The sequence below is a fragment of the Brugia malayi genome (assembly GCF_000002995.4).
Source record: "Brugia malayi strain FR3 genome assembly, contig: Bm_v4_ChrX_scaffold_001, whole genome shotgun sequence".
Lineage (NCBI taxonomy): Eukaryota > Metazoa > Nematoda > Chromadorea > Rhabditida > Onchocercidae > Brugia > Brugia malayi.
The window spans coordinates 21,979,242-22,000,359 of record NW_025062479.1 but is presented as its reverse complement, the minus strand read 5'-3'; the positions used below and the strand labels follow the sequence as shown (position 1 = coordinate 22,000,359).

At 30.4% G+C, this 21,118-nt stretch overlaps 5 protein-coding genes across 6 annotated transcripts; 2 read left to right on the top strand and 3 right to left on the bottom strand.

The window, feature by feature from the left end:
* Positions 1-1,758: 1,758 nt before the first annotated feature.
* Bm9122 (Surf2, putative) lies at positions 1,759-2,620 on the bottom strand (the record flags this gene model as incomplete). Its single annotated transcript, XM_001893141.2, has 3 exons — positions 1,759-1,894; positions 2,189-2,328; positions 2,555-2,620. The coding sequence occupies 3 exons, from the start codon at positions 2,618-2,620 to the stop codon at positions 1,759-1,761; spliced, it is 342 nt and encodes a 113-aa protein (XP_001893176.1).
* A 1,318-nt stretch (positions 2,621-3,938) lies between these two features.
* Bma-fars-1 lies at positions 3,939-8,009 on the top strand (the record flags this gene model as incomplete). Of its 2 annotated transcripts, XM_001893142.2 has the most annotated exons (13): positions 3,939-4,000; positions 4,296-4,412; positions 4,700-4,922; positions 5,052-5,189; positions 5,396-5,610; positions 5,797-5,889; positions 6,027-6,179; positions 6,340-6,516; positions 6,816-6,915; positions 7,113-7,199; positions 7,351-7,429; positions 7,535-7,727; positions 7,901-8,009. In XM_001893142.2, the coding sequence occupies 13 exons, from the start codon at positions 3,939-3,941 to the stop codon at positions 8,007-8,009; spliced, it is 1,746 nt and encodes a 581-aa protein (XP_001893177.1). The 2 variants fall into 2 exon arrangements, with proteins under 2 accessions (XP_001893177.1, XP_042931656.1); XM_043075722.1 differs by lacking the exons at positions 3,939-4,000; positions 4,296-4,412 and having other exon boundaries at positions 4,755-4,922.
* A 1,877-nt stretch (positions 8,010-9,886) lies between these two features.
* Bma-rom-5 (Rhomboid family protein) lies at positions 9,887-12,015 on the top strand (the record flags this gene model as incomplete). The annotated part of the gene is made up of 7 exons (XM_001893143.2): positions 9,887-10,123; positions 10,322-10,380; positions 10,536-10,732; positions 11,088-11,215; positions 11,358-11,453; positions 11,556-11,755; positions 11,877-12,015. 7 exons carry the CDS (start codon positions 9,887-9,889, stop codon positions 12,013-12,015), a joined length of 1,056 nt encoding a protein of 351 aa, XP_001893178.1.
* Positions 12,016-13,087: 1,072 nt separating this feature from the next.
* Positions 13,088-13,918, bottom strand: Bm17067 (Uncharacterized protein; the record flags this gene model as incomplete). Its single annotated transcript, XM_043075721.1, has 4 exons — positions 13,088-13,262; positions 13,452-13,546; positions 13,612-13,700; positions 13,804-13,918. 4 exons carry the CDS (start codon positions 13,916-13,918, stop codon positions 13,088-13,090), a joined length of 474 nt encoding a protein of 157 aa, XP_042931655.1.
* Positions 13,919-14,892: 974 nt separating this feature from the next.
* Positions 14,893-16,932, bottom strand: Bma-mdt-4 (Mediator protein 4, putative; the record flags this gene model as incomplete). Its single annotated transcript, XM_001893144.2, has 6 exons — positions 14,893-15,181; positions 15,400-15,569; positions 15,811-15,966; positions 16,173-16,306; positions 16,393-16,498; positions 16,861-16,932. The coding sequence occupies 6 exons, from the start codon at positions 16,930-16,932 to the stop codon at positions 14,893-14,895; spliced, it is 927 nt and encodes a 308-aa protein (XP_001893179.2).
* Positions 16,933-21,118: the final 4,186 nt, after the last annotated feature.

Below are 21,118 nucleotides of genomic sequence, written 5' to 3'. Positions count from 1 at the left end.
GAACTAAAATTAAAGTCAAATTTTCTGAGATGAAGAATAGTAAAGAAAACCGACAATATACTCAAATATATCTTATTGCTGCAATATTTTACCTCAATTACGGTTGAAAAATTATTTATGTAAATGTTTCTCATTAGGCATTCCAAACATCTCCACTCACAATTAAGAAATTCTTTTTTTTTGAAGATTTCTTATAAAAACTTTATTTATAAAATATATATATATAGAAAACTAAATTGTTATCCACTTATACTAAAATCATACACTTTTCTATATTAATTATAGTGATCAAATGTATCATGAATGCTGTTCTTCCGACCATAATTATCGCTGTTGTCAATATGACTGCACTAGTATTACGCAAAAACGTAAAACTTAACGTAATAAGCAGGCGTAAACTATTTTTGAAAGAAAAGCATTATTAAAGTGTGAAAATAAAATCTGTCAAATAAATGCATGCGAAATAGACAGTGTAGGAGAATAAAAGAGATATTCGTATATGATCTCGCTTTGTTGAAGACAGATGCATTTATTTAAGGCTTAGAAATCACTCATCTAGACAATAAACGATTTCTCGTAAGAGATGGAAAAGAACAACCTTCACTTAGGTAGTCAAAGCATATGAAAAAGTTCAAAGATGCTTCTGTTAGTAAGCTTTTCAGCAACCATGGGGTGAAGAAAATGACGAAAAATCGATTCAGTTGAGGGAAAATAGCATGGTTTGCTGTTTCCCTGCTAGACTGTTAAGAATCAATATAAGGAAACTAAATGATAGTTTATAAAAAAAATTTTTTCATTTTCCCGCAGAAACGAATTTTGAACGAATATGTGAAAAAGAGGATGAACAAATAATTCTTTGTAGAATTATTTGTTCAATTAAGGAATATTTCTGAATAGAACCAAAATATATGAATAATGATATAACTAACAAATTTCAATTTTGAATGGAAGAAGTGAGCGACAATTTGAGCAATAAAAAAAAAAAACAACTTTTTGTGAAAGATGAATAAACAAATTTGTCTTAATGTAAACAGTATAAAAACTAGCAACATATAAAGGTTATTATTCGGTCAAATGAAAGGTCATAACTTACCATTCACCCCTTACTTGTATAAAAAATCAGTAACAAAGAGAAAGAAAGGGAGAAAGAGAAATGGCACTTGACATTGAGATGTCAAAAAAAAGGTTTGTTCTAAATTGGAAATTGCTTGCAATCAAACAGCTGTTCTCTACATCTGTGTGAAAAATAGCATATAACCAACAGATTAATGAAACCAGACAAAGCAGCACAATTCACACCGCCTATCACCCTGCTTGTTTTGTTAGTCAATTCGTTTCAGTAAGATAAATGAATTATTTTCATTACACTCTCATACGAACTAAATATACAGAATAGTTGTATAGCATGGATAAATGCATGAATTATAAACTGATGCTTTTTGAAAGCAAACTTAACCTGATACAATAAAAAGAACACTGATTTTCGATCAATGAAATGACACTGTACTTCTTTATTATTTGCAAAATATACCTCGTTTACTTAAATGATTTCCATATAAATGACAGTAATATAATTTAAATTCAGTTATGACTGATTTTTTGAAGAACAAAGTTCTTTCACCATAATGACGGTGATGAAACTGCTTGTACCTTGTACAGTTTTGATTCTACTCAAGCCTTGCCAAAATTCATTTTCATTTATTGTACAGTTCTTCAGAATTTAAGACAGTTTGATCAATGACCACACTTATTAATCACTTATTTCAAGTCATGCTTGCAAAACTGACCTTTTTCCAGTCCTTTTTTGAACTTTTTCCCATTAACATGTCTAAAGAGATCATCTGGATCCTTCGCAATGATCTTCATCGTAATCTTGCAACCGAATTCACGAGGACTAAAGTGAAAGAAATTATAGTTAAATTCTGTATTTCAACAATTACATACTCCATAACAAGCGATTTTACATCGTCAAGATAATCAGCATTAAAGTCATTGTTTTGCTTTAATATTTCATTTGTTAAATCATCTGTGAGCACGCGAAGATAACGAGTGAAAAGAAATTAGACTTAAATCCAATCCCAAACTCGATTGATGCGCTTTGATATCAACTAAAATCAACTAAATTTAAGGTTGGACTTAACTCTAATTTTTTAAACTACGTCCTATAAATGTGCAAAAAAAGAAATACCCAATATCATCGAAATATTCACCATATTCCTTCATGATTTGATGCATCTTCCATGCGCGAACAAATTTTGATGTTTTAACATAATGATCAAGTTGCTCAAAACGTGAAGGGATTTCATGTCCCGTTAACGTACACCGCAACTGCAAATAACTGACGAATATATGATTTAGCTTTTATAATATAAAGGACAATACTGGATGAAAAATAAAATTAAACACATATCATACCAATCTTTCAAGAACTTCAAAAGTAATTCTACTCATAGTCACTAGCTTGTTATAAAATAATCTGAATATGCGATAAACTTATGTTCGGGCATTGAACTAATAAACGTAACATTTATAAAAAAGAACAAATTTAACAAACTTTTTGTCTTTCATCGTACTCAAAGACGGGATATTCATCCAACAAATGTTGCAATTCTTTTGTCATTTTTATGATTTCCTGACTGAAACAATAACAAGTTGTCAACTACCCAAGCAATACTTCATCGTCACCATACCTTTATCACACTTCCATGTCATTTCAACTCCTTACACATCAATTAAATTCCGTTTAACTACGACAATCCCATAAACTAAAAACTTCGACGTTCGATTTTCACGGACCGTATAAATTGAACGTCAAAGTGGTACGTGACAGCTTACTTCCGTGTTGTGGTACTTGCGTGTGTATTGCATAGTAAGGCGTAGAATTTCTGGCCAAGGGAAATACAAGCTAAATTACGCAACGTTACGGTTGTTCGACTTGTTATGAATTGAGTCGTGATTGATGGTACGTGGCGTGTTCACGTAGACACGTAGTCATTCATAAATAACACTAAACATTTTTTTTTTTTATAGCATTAGTTCCTACATACTAATGTCTTCTGGATCACTTAACAGTTCATGGTGTTACCTATATTTCATTTTATTAAGATAACTCATTAAAAACAAGATTGTTTATGAGTTAATAAGCAGTTATTGATTACATTTGTAAATAATTTGTGTTTTCAGTATATCGAAGTAATAATATTCGTTGATTTATATTTCACGGGCTGTAATTACTGAATTGAAAATGATTGACCAATGTGAAAAAATTAATGAATTCACTTCATTCTTTGCTTTTTCTTCGTCTTTTCTTTTTCGTCGAATATATGACTGAAAATAATGGACAATCTTTCGTAGTGTTTTTAGAAGATTTTTCTTTTGCTTTTTAAATGCAAAAAAAGATTTACGTTAGTTAATGACTATTTCATTATATAAAATTATTGATTCATCTAAATGCTTTATCTTGTATGCCATTATCGTTTATGATTTCTCCCATCCATTCATCGTTTTTGTTTCCTTATTTTTAATTGCATTCTTAACTTTATTTTTAAGTGCATTCTGTTTTTTTTTTTTTTTACTTACAGAAAAATTTTTGATCTGTTTTATTTCATAAATTAGGGAAAAGGGACATCGTAAAGCTAGCCGCTAAAATCTTCTTAAGCTTGACTTTTCAAAAATAATATCCTTTGTTTAACTTCAAATTTTTGTAACTATTTGACTTTAGCAAAACTCGAAAGTTGCTCAAAAATTCTTTCTTCGTGATGAAGTCACGCTGTGAAAGATGAAGGCGTACAATCTGTTGTGCGATACTTGTGTTTCCCCTGAGGACTATGTTTTCTGAAGTTGATGCATTTAGATGACAAATAAAAGTTGTTTAGTGTATATTCGTATTTTTCCCGTAAGTGTGAAGTTCAATATTTAGATTAGTACAGGGGTTGTGGATGGAGAAATGGAATCCACAAGTGCTTAACGATCATTTGGCAAATTTCAGTTACATCGGAGAGTATGTTGAAACCAATTTACTTGGTTTATCTAGATTAATTCAAGCATGTGCAAAAAATCTCTCAAAAATTATTAAAAAAAGAAAAAAAGAAAGAAAAATAAATAAATAAATAACATTTGTACTTTCATCACTTTTAAATATAATGGAGGACAGACTCATAACCATAATTACGTTTCGTTTATTTTAGTTTTATTAATATGTTGGTTTACACATCGTAAGTCAGCCATTGTGACTCCTTATTCTTTTTTTTTTCATTTTCTTTTTTGAAATAATTTGAATAAAAGAAAAATTTCAGGTACTCACTTTGTGATAGTGACTGGATTGTATACAAGAAATTTGCTTCAGTCACAATAAATCCTATCAAATATCCGCATTTTCATCGCTGGTTGAATCATCTAAAAATTCTGAAAACGTTAGATTTGAGTCTTGTATTCTTCTATACCAAAACTAGATCGCAAACCCTGACATAAAAAAATTGCCGTAATTATATTAAAAAATGGAGAGTAGTGAAAGTGAATTTCGGAAATGTCTTTTGTGTTTAGAAGTTATTGTTAGAAATGTCACATCGTGTTCATTAAACCATTGTCAGAAATATCATTACCTGAGTTTTGAATTGGAAGTCAAAAATAGTTGGCGCACAAATTTAGCCTGTGTCATATCCAGTGGCATTTCTTATATTTTTTTAGTTATGCATTATAGCTTTCTGTCTGACATTCCTGAATCGTCATCACTGAACGCTATTTGTGAAACCAGAATGTCACCTTCGGGTATCGAAGAAACGGGTGATGCTAGTTTACCCCAAAATTTGCTCTATCATCTTGAAAAGCATCAGCATTTCGAGACTTTCGAATACGCCACAGCTGCTAAAGAAGATCATCAGAAAGTAGTGGGTGCTGTGAAAAGTTTAGAAGCAGTTGAAGGGGTTTGTGTTCTGGTTTATTTTTTGTTTCGTCTGTATCAGTTTTGTCATATTTTTTACTCAGTGGAAGAGAAGTGATATTTGTTATAGCTCTTTGTATTCATAGATCACTTCAAAATTGCTTTCATTTAGTTAGTGGAAACAGAAGAACGAATTTCAAAAACCTTCGAATTGACAGATGAAGGAAATGAAATGGTTGAAAATGGTTCCCATGAAGCAAAAATTTTCCTGTTTGTTGGACCTAGTGGTATTGATCAGGCGGAATTAATGGTACAACTTTGTTATTTTGTTCAATTTTGCGTTTAATTTCCAGAGTTTTACGTGAAGTCACTCGTAAAATGTTATAATGAGAGATTAAAGGAGTACATTTTAAATTATTAATGATAGTAAATATCGGATGAATGAGGTGTCTTTTGCAAGGTCCTTAGTGATTTAAATGAAATCTTATTATGCTTTAAAAATTACTTTGCTTGCAGAAGCTACCGTATGGCAAAGTTGGAATAAGTAAAGCAATAGCTTCTGGATGGGTTGCAATTGATAAGACAGGTGGGACAGTACGGCTTGTACGAAAAGTCGATACGATCAATGATAAAGTGCAGAGTCAACTAAAGCTGATTTTGGAAGGGAATGTGCAGAAACTTGATGTGAAAACTCTGAATGAATTGAAGAAAAGGAAATTGGTGACAGAAATGTTGGTTTTTTAATTGGTGCTAGGACTCAATTATAATGAAGTTCAAAAAAAGAATAAATGGTTTGAGAATCCAGCGTGATCGAATTTAAAATTTAAGTTCTGTTCCAAGTCAAAAGAGAAACCTTGGAGGTAAGGTTTTTTTTTTTTTTTTTTTTTCATATTTAAAATCATTACCAACTTTTTCAGTAATATCAAAAGTTATTTGGTCAAAAAAGGTTCAGCGTTTTCAACTGTTTTATGTAAACCCGAAGTTGACCTCACGGCAGATATGATTAACAGGTAAATGGAGCTTTGATCATGAAACATTTATATCAGTTCGTTTGTGAAGCAACAGCTTAATCTATCATAACTAAAACGCACTGCTATCAGGCTTTATATTCGTAGAAAACACCTGTTTTTTTTTTTTTTTTTTTTAGCAATTCATGGAGAAAGAAGATATTTAAAAAGTATAACTTTGACGCCTTAGGCATGATGCCAACCGGTGGCCATTTGCATCCCCTTATGAAAGTGAGGAATGAATTTCGACAAATTTTTTTCCAAATGGGGTTCGTTGAAATGCCTACTAACAGGTGAGGTATTGCTTCGTTTAATTGAAAATTGGATTTAAATTTTAACAGTGTTTTTCTGTTATACTTTCCTTTTCATTTTAAAATAGTTGTTCGTTGACCTATCCTGTCGATGGATTGGTAAAAGAAATCCGTACTCATATATTAGTTGTAATTTTTTAAGATATGTGGAATCTTCTTTCTGGAATTTCGATGCTCTGTTTCAACCACAGCAACATCCAGCACGTGACGCTCATGACACCTTTTTTTTGTCAGACCCAGAAAAAAGTTTCAGTTTTCCTGAAGATTATTTACAACGAGTTAAAAATGTTCATACCGAAGGTGGATACGGTTCGAAGGGGTAAGCCTTACGAAGATTCGAGAATTTTGAAGCTCGGGCCTTTCTGGTAGTTAACCCTTAAAGTAAACTGTATCAGTTGAAGGAATTGACTTGAAAATTATAAAAATTTGATAAAAATTATAATTTGAAAAAAGTGTTTAGCAATATGAAAACGACAAGGTTTGGTATAATTTAATTTAAAAATGAAATATTTATTGATCCGGGATTTCATTAAATTTTACAGTCATATCTATGAAAGTAAAATGAAATACTTTATTTGTTCATATCGGTAAAATGGTATTTCTTGCATTTTATTCTAGTTATAACTATGATTGGAAGTTGGAAGAAGCTCAAAAAAATGTCCTACGGACACACACAACTGCAGTTAGCGCTCATCAGTTATATAAGCTTGCTAAAAAGGTTTTTATTTCTGCATGCATTTCAGTAAACTGTATAACGGACTAAATTCTAGAATAACAATGTTGCTTGAATAAATTTAGATTAGATGAAATGAAGTGTTCTTAAAGTGTAATCTGACCCAAGAATTTTTGAATTTCGTATTCAAAGAATTTTTCGTCAGTTTCAGATAGAGTTATCGCCTTAATTTATCTTTCTAGGGATTCAAACCTACAAAAATGTTCAGTATCGATCGGGTTTTCCGAAATGAAACACTGGATGCAACACATCTGGCTGAATTCCATCAGGTTTGTTAAGCGTCGAATTCTATTCTGGCATAGTGTGTCTTTACAGGTTATTTAGAAGAGCAATACATACAGTTACTAATCATGCTTTCTGTTTTGCTTAACTCTACATCTACTTTAATTTTATGATCTGTTTGAGCTCTTTGTTTTCTAGGTCGAAGGTGTTATTGCGGAAAGAAATTTATCACTTGCTCATGTTATGGGCCTTTTCACTGAATTTTTCCGGAAATGTGGTAAGCTTTACTCCGTACTCATATAGAAAATTTATACAGATGTTTGTTATACTCAAGTGATTTCAATTTTAAATTGGAAGATTTCATCAACTTATGTAATTTCAGGTATTACAAATCTTCGCTTCAAACCTACTTATAATCCTTATACGGAACCATCGATGGAAATATTTGCCTTTCACGACGGTTTAGGAAAATGGGTGGAAATTGGCAATTCAGGCATGTTCCGTCCTGAAATGTTGTTGCCTATGGGATTACCAGCTGATGTGAATGTTGCTGGCTATGGATTGTCCCTAGAAAGGTCAGCTTATCCTCATCTTTGCATAATACTTCTTTGGCTATTGTACTCCATTTCTATAAGTAGATCGATATCTGATCGGTGCTCATAATTTATATCAAGGCTATAATCTTGAACTTTGATGTAGCAGAGTGAGTTTTATAAGAATTTATGATTTTTCCAAAGATGTTTTACAGGCCAACAATGATTCGCTATGGTATTGATAATATAAGGGATCTGTTTGGTCCAAAAGTTGATTTACGAATGATTTATGAGAATCCGATATGTTGTCTTGACAAAAATTGAAATAAATTGTTGTTTATTTTACTACAAGTAACAATTGGATGTGTTTTTTTGTTATTGATTGTGATTTTTAAACAGGTAATGAGCAGTTTTCTTTACCACATAATTTTTTGATCAGTTATATCCGACATTTCATTCTAGTGATTTTCAAATTAATTTCAAAAATTATCATCCATATGGTTTCTGAAGCTGAGAATTTATAGCTTTCGAAAGTCATTGCTTTAAAGTCTCATGTTATTAAATGAATATAATAAATAAGTTCATTGGGTGTTTTGATTTTTGTTGAAGCTTGCAATTGTGACCTTTGTCACCCGATGATGTCACACGGCAAATAGAGGCATCAGTTATTTTTGAAAGCTTAAGCGAGTGTTCTATTGCTGTACAATCTGGTTAAGCTTAGGCTTTTGTGTTTGTGTAGTTGATGGGTTTCGTAGGAATTCCTTCGCGTTTGCCAGAAACTATTGATAAAAAGAGTGGAAGTTTTATTTGTTTTCCCCTTTTTTTCAATCTCTTTTTCAAGTTAGCCGAGATTGTTTAATTTAGAACAGTTGAAGACATACAACAAAATATGATACCTATTACTATAGGGGCTGTGGTGAATAGCGAAAAGAAGATAAGAATAGCAAAAATTGAATTTCCGAATTTTTATGTGATGTTACCTGTTTTTGTTTTGATTTCGTGCTGTTGCTAGTAAAATTTCATGAAATGGTGTGTTATATTTCGAAGTTTATAACCGCTCTCTGATCGTTTAGAGGATTATCTGTGTCTTTACATCTTTTTTACAAATGTTGAATTTGCTTTGTTAAGAAATTCCACTTTTCAGTGAAGTGGTTGGCAAAAAGTGATGAGAGTTCAGTAACCGAATCTGCATCTCCTATTGATGTAAGTACATCTGGTTATGTAGCAAATGTGATGTGTTCCTTTGAGATATATTCTCCTTAATTCTTTTGCTCTAACAGATTAGAATTTGCAGATATTTGGGGAGGGACACGAATATCTCAACTAAAAGTAGAATTTCGGTTAAAATTATCCTAGCAAAATTATAATCCAATGACGAAGCTTTTTTTCATATTAGGATATGAGTGTCTTGATATAAAACCAACATAGGGAAAGTTTTGCTCCTACTTCTGATGAACTCCTTAATTCTGTGGTCGTTTTTTTTTTTTTTTTTTTGGGAAATTTAGATGTCAAATTGCAGCGGAACTGATAAATAGAACAGTTAAATAGGGAATTGCTCATTTCCAGTTTTTGCGGATATAATTTATAGATAGTGTGATAAAAGTTGCTTTAACACTCTTCGTTTCGTTCCGACTACTGCACTTGCTAATAAAAGTTTAGGTGTTTTGAATCACCTAATTTTTGTTGACTGAGACGCATTTCCGTGTTTAAAATTGCAACTATTAGTATAAATATTAGTATAAATTACGTCTTGTGAGTACTGATATCAGAATTTTGTGAGCTGCATCAAATATACATATTTCACTTTAAATGACATTTTTAAGCATTATCGATTATAGATTCTCGCTTTAAGGCAGATTTGTTGCGTGGGATTAACTGGAAAGTACTTGCACTTGGCCTTTGGCTTTTTCGATTTTGTTTTTTCTGGTTGTAAGTGATCAAAGAAAAAAAAGGGTATACCGGTATGTTCTTTTAAATTAAAAGTAAAAATACTGTGTATTTTGGTACATTTAAAATTTTTGATTTTGCAGCTTTGGAGTTGTTGTGTATGATATCGCTAGCATTACTGAAAAAAATATTCGGAGTTCAGCATAAATGTTCTGTTCACTTTAGGAGTGAATGTCGGGGTAGAGTAAAATTTTTTACCTGCAAATATTTTCACTAAAAGGTATTATTGTTTTTTAAGGAACTAATTTTAGGGTATGCTGGGTACCCTTATGAGATGGACGTGCGAATTAACCAAACAGTCTCCAAGATTGGTCCTTTTTCAACCAGTAAGAAATCGTTTTGGATTAAACAGAAGAGAAAAGTATCGGCGACGCATTGATGAATTTAAAGAGAAAATAGAACAGTCGAAGAAAAAATTACCTTATCAGGAAGATGTGATTCCGCTTCGTCCGTTGAAAGATTTATGGAAAGCATTCGGGTTTACTATTGGGGTATGTTATGTATTGTTCTTACTGTAAAATTTTCTCGCTAGTCATGACGTTGAGAACTTTCCATTTAAGCAAATATAGTTTCAAGGAAAGTTTCAAAGGAAATTTGATCATTAAAATCCAGTCATATTCATGGTTTTGCAGACTTCATGAGTATGCAATTATAAGTCAGACTATGATTTACATCATTTTCTTGTTTAGGTTGGATCTGTGTCATTTGCGTTGGCTACAATATGTGATCTTAAAAGATCCAACAATAGGTGGGTACATGCTAAATTTGTTTGGAATTTTTGTTCTTTTTTTGCATATACAAAAAAAATCTGCTTCTTTTGTTTTGCGTGCAGTCAAAATAGAATGTGTACCAATTACTTGTCTTCATTTTTGCATAGTTTTATTCATAGGATTTATTTTTCAGGTGGCGTGAAGTTTATGAAGTAGTCAATGTGAAATATAATGAAGCCAAAAATCATTTCGCCAAATATCGCCGACTTCGAGATGGTGTCAAATGCACTTTTATACTTGTTGGCATAAATGTGATGGTGATGCTGATGTGGGGGATCAAACCTTGGCAACTATTTATGTGGAGATGGTTCACAAACAGTTTTGCTTCAAGTTCGTTTACCCTTTTTTTTGAGCCATATAGAATTTTAGATTTTATAGTTATTTCAACTTCGGTTCTGCATTTTCAAACTTAGAAAGACTTTTTATATTCGCTCTATTCTACTTTCTTTGAATGTGTACCATGCTTTAAAGCATTGTTACCATTTGTTTTTTTTTTTTCAAATGCTTATTCTAATCCATTTAATTTCCTTGTAATCTTTGCATGAGGTGGATTCTCTCATCAATATTTACTCGATTTGATTTCATTTTTTGAATTTCAAATGTTCATAAATAGTCTTATCCATCGTGTTGGACACACATTCATAATTTCGTGCATTTAATATGCTTATTATGTGATTTATTTTAGAAGCTTTGTGTCTTCCAATGGTATTAAGTGCTTTTTCTCATGCAAATATGCTTCATCTTGTGTTGAACATGTATGTGCTCAACACATTTGCTCCTGTTTCCATTGATTGTTTTCTTGGAATTGAACAGGTTTGAGATTAAATGATTGAATTCTTATTTTTTATTAATATGAATATTGATTTCTATTCAGTCTATTCTTATTCATAATTATGTCTTTTTGCTTATAGTTGATGGAAATCTGACATTTAGCTTAGCATATTTATATTTACAGTTTTGGGCTTTCTATATAACAGCCGCTGCAGTATCATCTCTAGCTGGGATAACGCATAAATATTTGATAAGAACGAATCGACGAGCTCTTGGAGCTGTTAGTTCTTCTGCTATTATAATTTCTAAGATATTTACTATTCATTCTTTGAAGAAGAATTTACGAACTGCCTGTTTAAAATGATATTTTACAATTTTGCAGAGTGGTGCAATAATGGCGCTATTAGTATACACATGCGTAAAATTGCCAGACGCAAGACTGAAAATTGTTTTTGTGCCGCATTTTGATTTCTCAGCAAAGTCAGCTGTGACCGGAATGATCGCTTTTGACTTCATATGCTTGCTTCTTGGTTTCAAATTGTTCGATCATGCAGCACATTTAGGAGGATCACTATTTGGATTGTATGTTTCTGCTGTATTCATAAATTTCAAGCAGTAACGAAAATTATGATGTATAAAATTTTGATGCTTACTTCTAAGAATAGGAATTACATTTCCTTTACTTTTTTTAAGAATGTTCTAGATTCTATGGTATGTATGGTCAACATCTTATCTGGAAGAAATATGGCGACGAGATACTTAGATTATGTGGTCTAAGTGCAGCGGGAAGGCGAGACATGGAACGGTCACGACAAAAGCGGATACCACCTCGTCACTCTTGACTTGTTTCTGGTTTATATGTTTCTCTCATTTCATTGCTCATGTGATTTGATAATAAACTATTAAAGACGGAACTTTTAAAATCTTATTTTCAATCCTTCCTTCTTAATTTGAAGAGAGATAAATAAATTCCAATGAGTTGATATCCCTTTCAAGAAAAACTGGATTGTGGTCAGAGCAAAAACCAGAGTTTTAGTTGGACTGGAAATTCATGAATTGGAATTTTTCTTAAATTTTAGGGAGTATCTGGGCCTTTTACTTGAATGATCATTCGATTCCCGCAAGTTTCTAGCACTTCCCAGGCATTTTAGTATGACTTTGTTTAAATACTTTATATTCGTTTTATGAAGTATTAAGATCCAAAAACCGACATCTCCATCTGCTCCTTTATATCGTAGGCGCATTTTCCACACTTGTCTCAGTTGCACTTCCATAGAATTGTTCCAAATAAATAATAATACTGCCCTTATTCACTTTTAATTTCTAGTTTTGGTAACATCTGAATGCTTAATGGAAATCATTTATACCATAATATCTTAACATCCTCAAATTTTCAATATGAATAACATATTTTTAATCCTCAATGACTGGATGAACATGCTTTTAATTCTTCAATTAAATTATACACAATTCGTAGTAGTTTTTTTTTTTTTTCAATAAATGATGATAAAATACTAAAACTAAAAACATTCAGATTTAAGATTTCAATCAAAATCGATTTTCAGATTTGAAATAAAGCTTAAGCCTAAGCCTAAGTATACCCTAAGCCTAAGCCTGAGCCTAAGCAAAAAAGGTTTTGATTCATTGCAAATCATAAAACTTCCATAAAATTCTATCTTAAGATTTCGTTCGGATTTCCAAGAAGAATGACAGAAAAGTATGCCACTGGAGTATTGGCTTACTATTCATGCTTCTTTCAGAAGTTTGCGATAGTTACAGCATGTGCTTATTGTAATAGAGCTCTTCGGATTAGAGTCATTAATGAGATTTTAATACAAATTACTACTTGAAATTTATATTATGCAGCATGATCACGACAGTGCTGAATGTTCTAAACTTTCTTTTCCGCTGACGTTAGGAATTTGTTCTGCCTGGATAAGAAACACGAACATGGTCCGCATCTGCGTTACGTCTCTTCCATGATCCGTGTGCAACATAAGGATCGTAATTCGGATTCCTCCAACCACTTCGCCATTCTGAGTTAACATTTCGTCCACGATCTTCTCTCCAGGATCTTCGCTGACCACCGCTGAAATTCATGTCCGGAAAATTTAGTTCCTTCCTAAATGTGGAAATGTCAAATTAATTCTCACTAATTTTAGACTGACTGAAACTTTCAAAGAATTTTGCATATTAATGTACAGAATGTAATGAACATGGAACTAATCAAACTATTCCAAACATATCATGGAAAGCGGAAATGATTAAGAAGGCATACGTATAATCGAAATTCCTTTTCGGTCTTTTGCTCCATGGACAAACAATGACCGGATCAGGAAAACCATTTGCAACTTCTACATACAATTTATTTGCCTGAAATCCTAAATAATATAACTATGATTTTAGCAACTTTGCATTGTATGAATTGATCGGCTTACCATTGTATATCGACTAGAAAATAATTCATCCAGATCATTTTCGGTCCTTTGATTAACAAAATCAGTTAGATCAGGGAAATCACTCAACTCTGCAAAGTTGTCATTTTTAAGAACTCCAAAAACAATAGATCAATTAGTTTCACCAATAAATTTTTCACTAGAAAGTAATACATCGCAATCAATTTCACAAACCTTTATTAGTATTACTTGATTCTTTGGAAGATGGAAGTGTTTCGGTACCACATGCTCCAGAATTACTATCTGAACTCGAAACGGTTTTATCCACTGTTCTCTTTGGTTCACCCATGTGCACTAAATAATTTGATTCATGGAAACTTCCAATCACAAACGTAAGCTATTTCAGCACAGTCTAATCAAAGATTAGAAAATTTCGTGCTAAATGAGGAACCTCGGTAATCAATATGTAAACACTGTTCAATACAAAAACAATTCATTTTATTGCAGCAATATGTAAAGAATTTATTAACCAAAACAAAACAGTCCAGAGCAGTGAATTTTGAAATTGTTTTAAACAGAAAAACACAAAATGTAACAAGTAGAACAGCCGAAACAACGGAAAGAAAAATGTCAGAAACAAAATGAAATACTACCGGACTTCTTCGACCTGATGAGCATTATCTAATGGACCTCAAGCAAATCAACTTAATGTTAAGTTACTGGAATTTTCACTTACGAATGACAGCTTTTTCCAACTTTAATTAAACTTTGATCAGTTAGTACAAACACTTCATATTTGAAGTAATCAACAGCATCCAAAACACTCAAAGTTTATGAGGGAGAAAATATTTGCAATCCACCATATAAAATCTTGGAATAACATAACTTTTTTAGTTAAATCATAGAATAAAAACTTTGGTGATCAAATAACAAAGACGCATAATGAGCAATGATGGAAAAAAGAAAAGCAAAAACTCATGACTGGCCAATATCTCGAAGACAAAATAAAACCTGCACTGTACCAAAAGAGACTTTGTAACAAAGCAAAAAAGACTTTAAAAATGACGAACCTAGAAGAATTCCCAATACTGTTTACTTTGCCAACACTCTTATATTGCAAAGAAAAGATTCAGACTTATTAATTTGTAAAGGATGACAAACGGGTTGTAGAATAAATAGATAAAACATTCTGCAGCGATCATATTTAAAAGACTGGAATACGTGGACAGTTTCGTAAATACTAAAGAGTTTTCAGAAAAACTTTTTTCATATGATATGATATAAGTTTCAATCCCTAACAAATTTAAAGCAAGATACAGAAAATTAAGAGGGACTACCCTCATCACTACTTGAACTACTGCTTGAGTCAGAGCTCATCTGTTCAACATTGCTTATTGGTGGTGGAAGACCTCCTCTGATGGGACCTTGGTAGGATGATGAGGGACTAGATAAATGAGGACTACTTCCAGTCATGGATGGACGTCGCTGCAAAAGACCTGCACCTGGTGCGGCACCAATGCGTGGAGATATAATGCTACCGCGGCCACCTGCACTTCTACCTCGAGGTGATGAAGAGGACTGCTGAACAAATGTACCACGTGGACTCCATGATCTGAAATGAAATGAACTCTTATTTCCAAGCAAAATCTGAGGCTCAAAATCGAAAAATTATTCTAAAATTTGTGTTTATTAAACCAATTGCTTCCCAACTAATATCTGAATGTTCCCTGCTTTCATTTTCAGATGAATGATACTTATTTCACATATATATTAATCCAACTATATACTACCTCCCCTGTAAAAAACTAAGAACTATTAATATGAAAATACTTTTGTTGTTGTTGCATAGCTGCCGAATATGATGTCATCGGTGAAGCACCACGTCCACTACGTAACATTCCACTAGTACTAGCTGCAGGTTGACGAAGCAAAGATAAAGCCGGAGGGGCTGCTTGCACTATTACACGTGGCGCTGCCAACGCGGATAAACGCAACTCCGCCTGTAAGTTACTTAATTTGTTGATTTTAAACTATAACTTGAAATGAAAGAAAACTGAAGCTTTATTCCATATAATAGTTATCCATTTTTATAACACACACAAAGACAGAGAGATACAGAAGGCTTAAGAGAGGAATAGCTAACAAGAAAATAAGAGCATTCTTCACTTACTAGTTTAAGTGACTATAGGATATTTTTTGTTTTCCCATTGTTGACTGTAGAAAAACCAAAAATTCTCTAACCTCGGTAGGATATGGTCGAGACGTATCGCCAAGTTGCCAACCAAGTGGCGCAGCGACAGCGTATGTTCTACTGATCTGATTAGCGAAACGAATAATCGTTTCACTATTTACCCTGTTTGCTTCCGATTGACGCATTTCCTTCACCTTTTTATCAGCCTTAAAAATAATCACTTTGTAAAAGCACATGCCTCAAAATGAAAAATAACAGGAAGACTGAAGGAAATCTAATGATATGCTTCAGTCCCTTGCTTCAAAGTCTCAGGCTCATCCCTTACACTTCACTTTCCACATTTCAGACTTCATTTACTTCACATAAACGAAGAAAAGAGAGGCATACAACAAAACCAAAATTCATGTTATACCTGAAAAACCATTTTAGTTACAAGCTTTTCCGCAGCCATTAACTGATTTTGTAAATCTCCAAGAATTCGGTCGCGTGCTTCAACTTCTGCTTCCAATCTTCGGATTTCTCTCTCTCTTTCCTGATGAGCAGGTACTAAAAATAAAAGCATAAGACAGTAAAAGCATAAAAAATAAGAGCAACATAAAACATAAGCTACAAAAGTACACAGTTAAACAAACCTTTGGCAAGAAGTTTCGCTAATTCAGCATGTTTCTTGCGGAATGATTCACAAAGAGATGTAAGTGACCCACAGCTTCGATCCCTGTCCAGAACAAACGCAACTATCTGTAATGAAGAAGTCGAATATTCAGTTTAATAACATATCGATTAAGTGAAATCTATTCCCCAAAAATCCTTTATTCTTTTTATGTTATATTACAATTTTTTTTTTTTTTGATTTTTCTACTTCCCAATGCCACTCAGTTATGTATCGGCGAACAAGGATAACTAGGTTCAACCAAAATTCAAAAAATCTCTCAACTTAATGATAACAAACAAAGGATAAACTAATTTTTGAATTTTTAACAAGTCGTAAAACGAAAATCTTAATCGAAAAGAGGTGCTGATCCAACGGAAATATGACAAATTGTAGAATAATGGGAAGACATTACACAAATTGCTAAAATTGTAAATACATAATTTGAAACCATTTTAATAGTCGCTTCCAAATCTTCCGTACTTTCTTGCAAAAGTTCCTTCAGACTGCAGTTATCAGCCATCTCGCTTTCTTCAAATAATTTAAAATAGAGATAACAAAATTTCCCAAACTACCGGCAAACATTTGAATTAAACTAACATTTCAAAACACTTTGAACGTCCGTGAAATCAATGCGGATCATAATGCAACAGTCATTGGATCACTCCCTTTCTTCTAATCTTTTATCAGTTGACGTATCATACTGCATTTCAGTTACTCCAAATTTGAATAAGCGAGAATGTTTGATAAAAATTAAGTCTAGAGTTTTTTGATAAAAGACTAAGTGATAATTGTAAAGTAATTGTTCACAAGACAAACACTATTGAAATATCGGAAGAAAGATAATAATTTGTTCCTTTACTTCCTTTTTTTTTGCCCTCACTTTTTCATTTTTTTTTTTATTTTCCTAACTTTTCGAAAATTAAGAATAGTCTAAAGTTTAATAAATTTATAAGCTTAGCTATCTGTAACTCCAATAATCCTTCTTTTTTCTTTCTAAACCGAATCTCACGTAAAATAAAGTGATATTATCATTTTGATATTCTATTGATTTTTCTATGACAATTTGTAAACCAAATGATATAGATACAAAGTAAAGTAAAATTTACTGGCGAAGAATTCGAATACATATGGAAAAAAAACAAACAAACAAACCACTTACTTAACTTTAAGTCTTACTTCGAAATTAATAGGAAATCATTAATTAATGAGAAAATATTACTGACTTACAACAATGTTATATACTTTACTTTATCTTATAAATATTCAATTAAGTTAAATCATATTAAATAACGTCATTATTAACTTTAGAAAAATTTTTTTATTAAAAAAAATCATTATTAACTTTAGAAAAATTAGGCTGTAATAATAATAATTGCTAAATGAGATAATTCAATATATGAAAAGAGTAGAAAAGATTATCACAGAAGTATGAATGATAGTCATTTTAAATTAATCACAAATATTTATGTTTTATTTTCATTACAGAGAAAATATTTCATACAATAATCTTTTTCATTCACACATTTCACTCATAAAAATAAACTCTTTTCTTTCTATTTTAAACAAAAATTTTAATCTTATTACAACGATTAAAAGTCATTAATGAGTTATCAATGTTTATCAATTATCACAATCTTATTTTTAAAACAAATGAAGAAATAAGTTGAATAATTGTTAAAAAAAAAATTTCTTTTAGATTTCATAGCAACCGGAAAAACGATGAGAGGTGCTAAATAACTTTAAAATTTTTAATTAATTATTTGATTTCTATTCAGAAAAAAAAAAGCATTTGAAGAATGAATCGTTTAAATTAATTGTAAGTTTCAGTAATGCAATGAAAATTTTTTTGTTTTTTTTTTCAATGATATCAGAAAACAAATTTTAATACTCTGATATCTTTTGCTGGACTGATAAATTAATGTAAATTGTTTGTTGCTTTGTAAATTTTTTGAATTGAATAGATTAATTTACAATTTCTAATCATAACTACTATTACTGCAACTATATTAAGAAAAATTAAATTTTTTTTTTTTTTTTGAGAAAACAATGAAAGATTAATTAAAAATGAAGTTTCCATTAATCATTTCGGAATTATATGATTGCCACAGGAAAAGTAAAAAAAAAGCTTTTGTATTTTAAAAAATTTCAATTCATTGATCATTGAATGTTATTTAATTTTATATAATTTTTTTTTTTGTCACTAAGAAATTTTATTGATTATTATTATTATTGTTATTATTATTATTTTTATTGATCATAGAAATAAGGAATAGGATTAAAAAAAAAAAAAAAAAAAAAAATTTAATACGTTTATGTGTTTTTTTGCTAAATTTTAAAGTTTAATTATGAGTTATTTTAGTCAAAATTACTCTTTTCACAAATCACAAATTTATTCAAGCGCTTTTTCCTTCCTTCCTTCCTTCCGTTTACTTGCAACAATAATTGATAATTGCGGAAGACAATCTTTATTCATTTACAAAATATTGAATTCAAATCTCCGGAAAATTGCGATTACAGTATTCGGAATAAGATGAACACCAGAAATTGTCAAAATATTACAAATGTTCGTTAATTCAACTATTACATTCATTTACAATTCTTTTATCCTTCAATTGTTTCACCTTTTTTTTTTTCCTTTTTCTTCTTCTTCTTTTCTCTGTTATCTTTGTTTTATTGCAAAAAGTAAGAATAATTTACAAAAAAAAAAAAAAAAAAAAAAGAAGTAAATAAGTAAAAATAAATGATTATTGAAGAAAATCCTGAATTTTTCTCTCAATTATAATTTTTAAACTTATAAACTTCAATATTACATATTCACTGTTTGAATAATCATATAATTATCATATAATCATCATAACCGTTATCATAATCATAATCATCATATGTATTTTGATAATACTAAATATTATATTTCAAACAAATCAGCTTTACATGACCAGGTAAAAGCTAAAAATTGATAGTGCAATTGCTGAATATTCACAAAATTCCTTCTTTTCTATTATTCTCAAACACATTGTGTATGTGTGTATGTATGTATGTGTGTATGTGCGTGTATGTATGTGTATGTGTGTGTGTGTGTGTATGTTAAAAGTAAAAGTAGTTTAAAAATAAATGGCCTTGGAAAATATTATAACTCAACTGGAAAGAACTTTTTTCCTCAAAAAAAAAAAAAAAAAAAAAGTGAAAAATGTAACTTTGCAAGTAATCGCCAACAAAATCTTTGCTATTATACATTCAATTACCTTTCTTTTTTTCTTTGGCTTTCTATTTCGCACAATTTTTTCTTTTTTTTTTTATCTTAAAAAGATTTCTATGAATGATTCAAACAAAGTGAATCGTTGCTTATAAAGCAAATTACATCGATAAAGACAACAAAGAAGGAAAAAAAAAAAAAAAAAGAGAGAGAAGAAATACCATTTGTTCGAAATAACTTGCTAACTTAAATGAAAATAATATGCTTACCTGAATTAAAATAATTTTTTACATTGAATAAAATTAATTTGTTAGCTGAATAAAAATTAATTTTAAAAGGAAAAAAAAATGAAATATTAGTTATTATTTTCTTATTTTAAATATATTTTTACTTTTTAATATGTTCATATTAACAAGAGTCTTTTTTTTTTTTAAAAAAAAAAAAAGAGAGAGAGAGAGAGAGAGAGAAATCTGTGTTATAATTATTAGAATATTTGCGAACACTTTTTATTGATCATATAAAAGATTTTGAAAATATTATAAATTGTATTGATTGAAAATTGCCGAAATTTAAAAAAATTGCTGAAATTTAATTGAAATTCTTGTTTTTTTATCAATTTATCTCAGAATTTAAATGTATTTTCATTGAGCGATTCAATTGGTATAATAACGGATTAAAATCTATCTTTTTTTTTTTCTTTTCAATCATTCATTCAGTGCTTTTTAACTAATTTCATTCGAGAAATCGAAATGTATTCCTCAATTCATAAAAGCGTTTCTGTCTAAGCGCTTCTGTACATTTCTTTTATATTTCATTTTTCACTGTTCAATTTCTTATCACTGTAATTCCACATAGAAACTTGCTAATTCAATGAAAATAATTTTTTAGAATGAGAATTAATTTTAGGAGGAAAAATAAAATATTATTTTAGAATTTTTTTAAACGTAAATTTTGCTTTATTAATCTTTTTAAGTATTAACCTTTTTTTTTTTTCTTTTTTCATATTATTAGCAGAATTGAAATCTTTAATTAATGATCGATTCATTCAGTCATTCATTGAAAAGAATTCAACAGGAAAGTGCAGTTTAAATTAATTTTTTTTTTTTTTTTAAATTTTTGCTTAATTCATTTAAGACTGATTACTTGGAATTTCTGCTCATTTAAATTTTTTTTTTTTTTTTTCTTAGATCATCTGAGTTTATTTTTTCAGATTTGTTTATTTGAATTAATGAATCAATTAATGGAAATCACTGGGCGAATAGTTCTTCAGTAAAAATCTTTGCTAAACATTTGAGAAAATATTTCTTTTTTCTTCAATAAAATCATCCCAAACAAATTGCTAATTTCATACTTCATTAATTTTTGGAATGAGTAAGCTATTAATTCATTTATTATTATTATTTTCAGATTGTTATTATGGATGAATAAAATGTTATTTAAATAAAACTGCCAAATAATATAATTAGAATAAAATTCTTATTTTTTTTCCTAGCTTCAATCAGTTGTTTCTCTG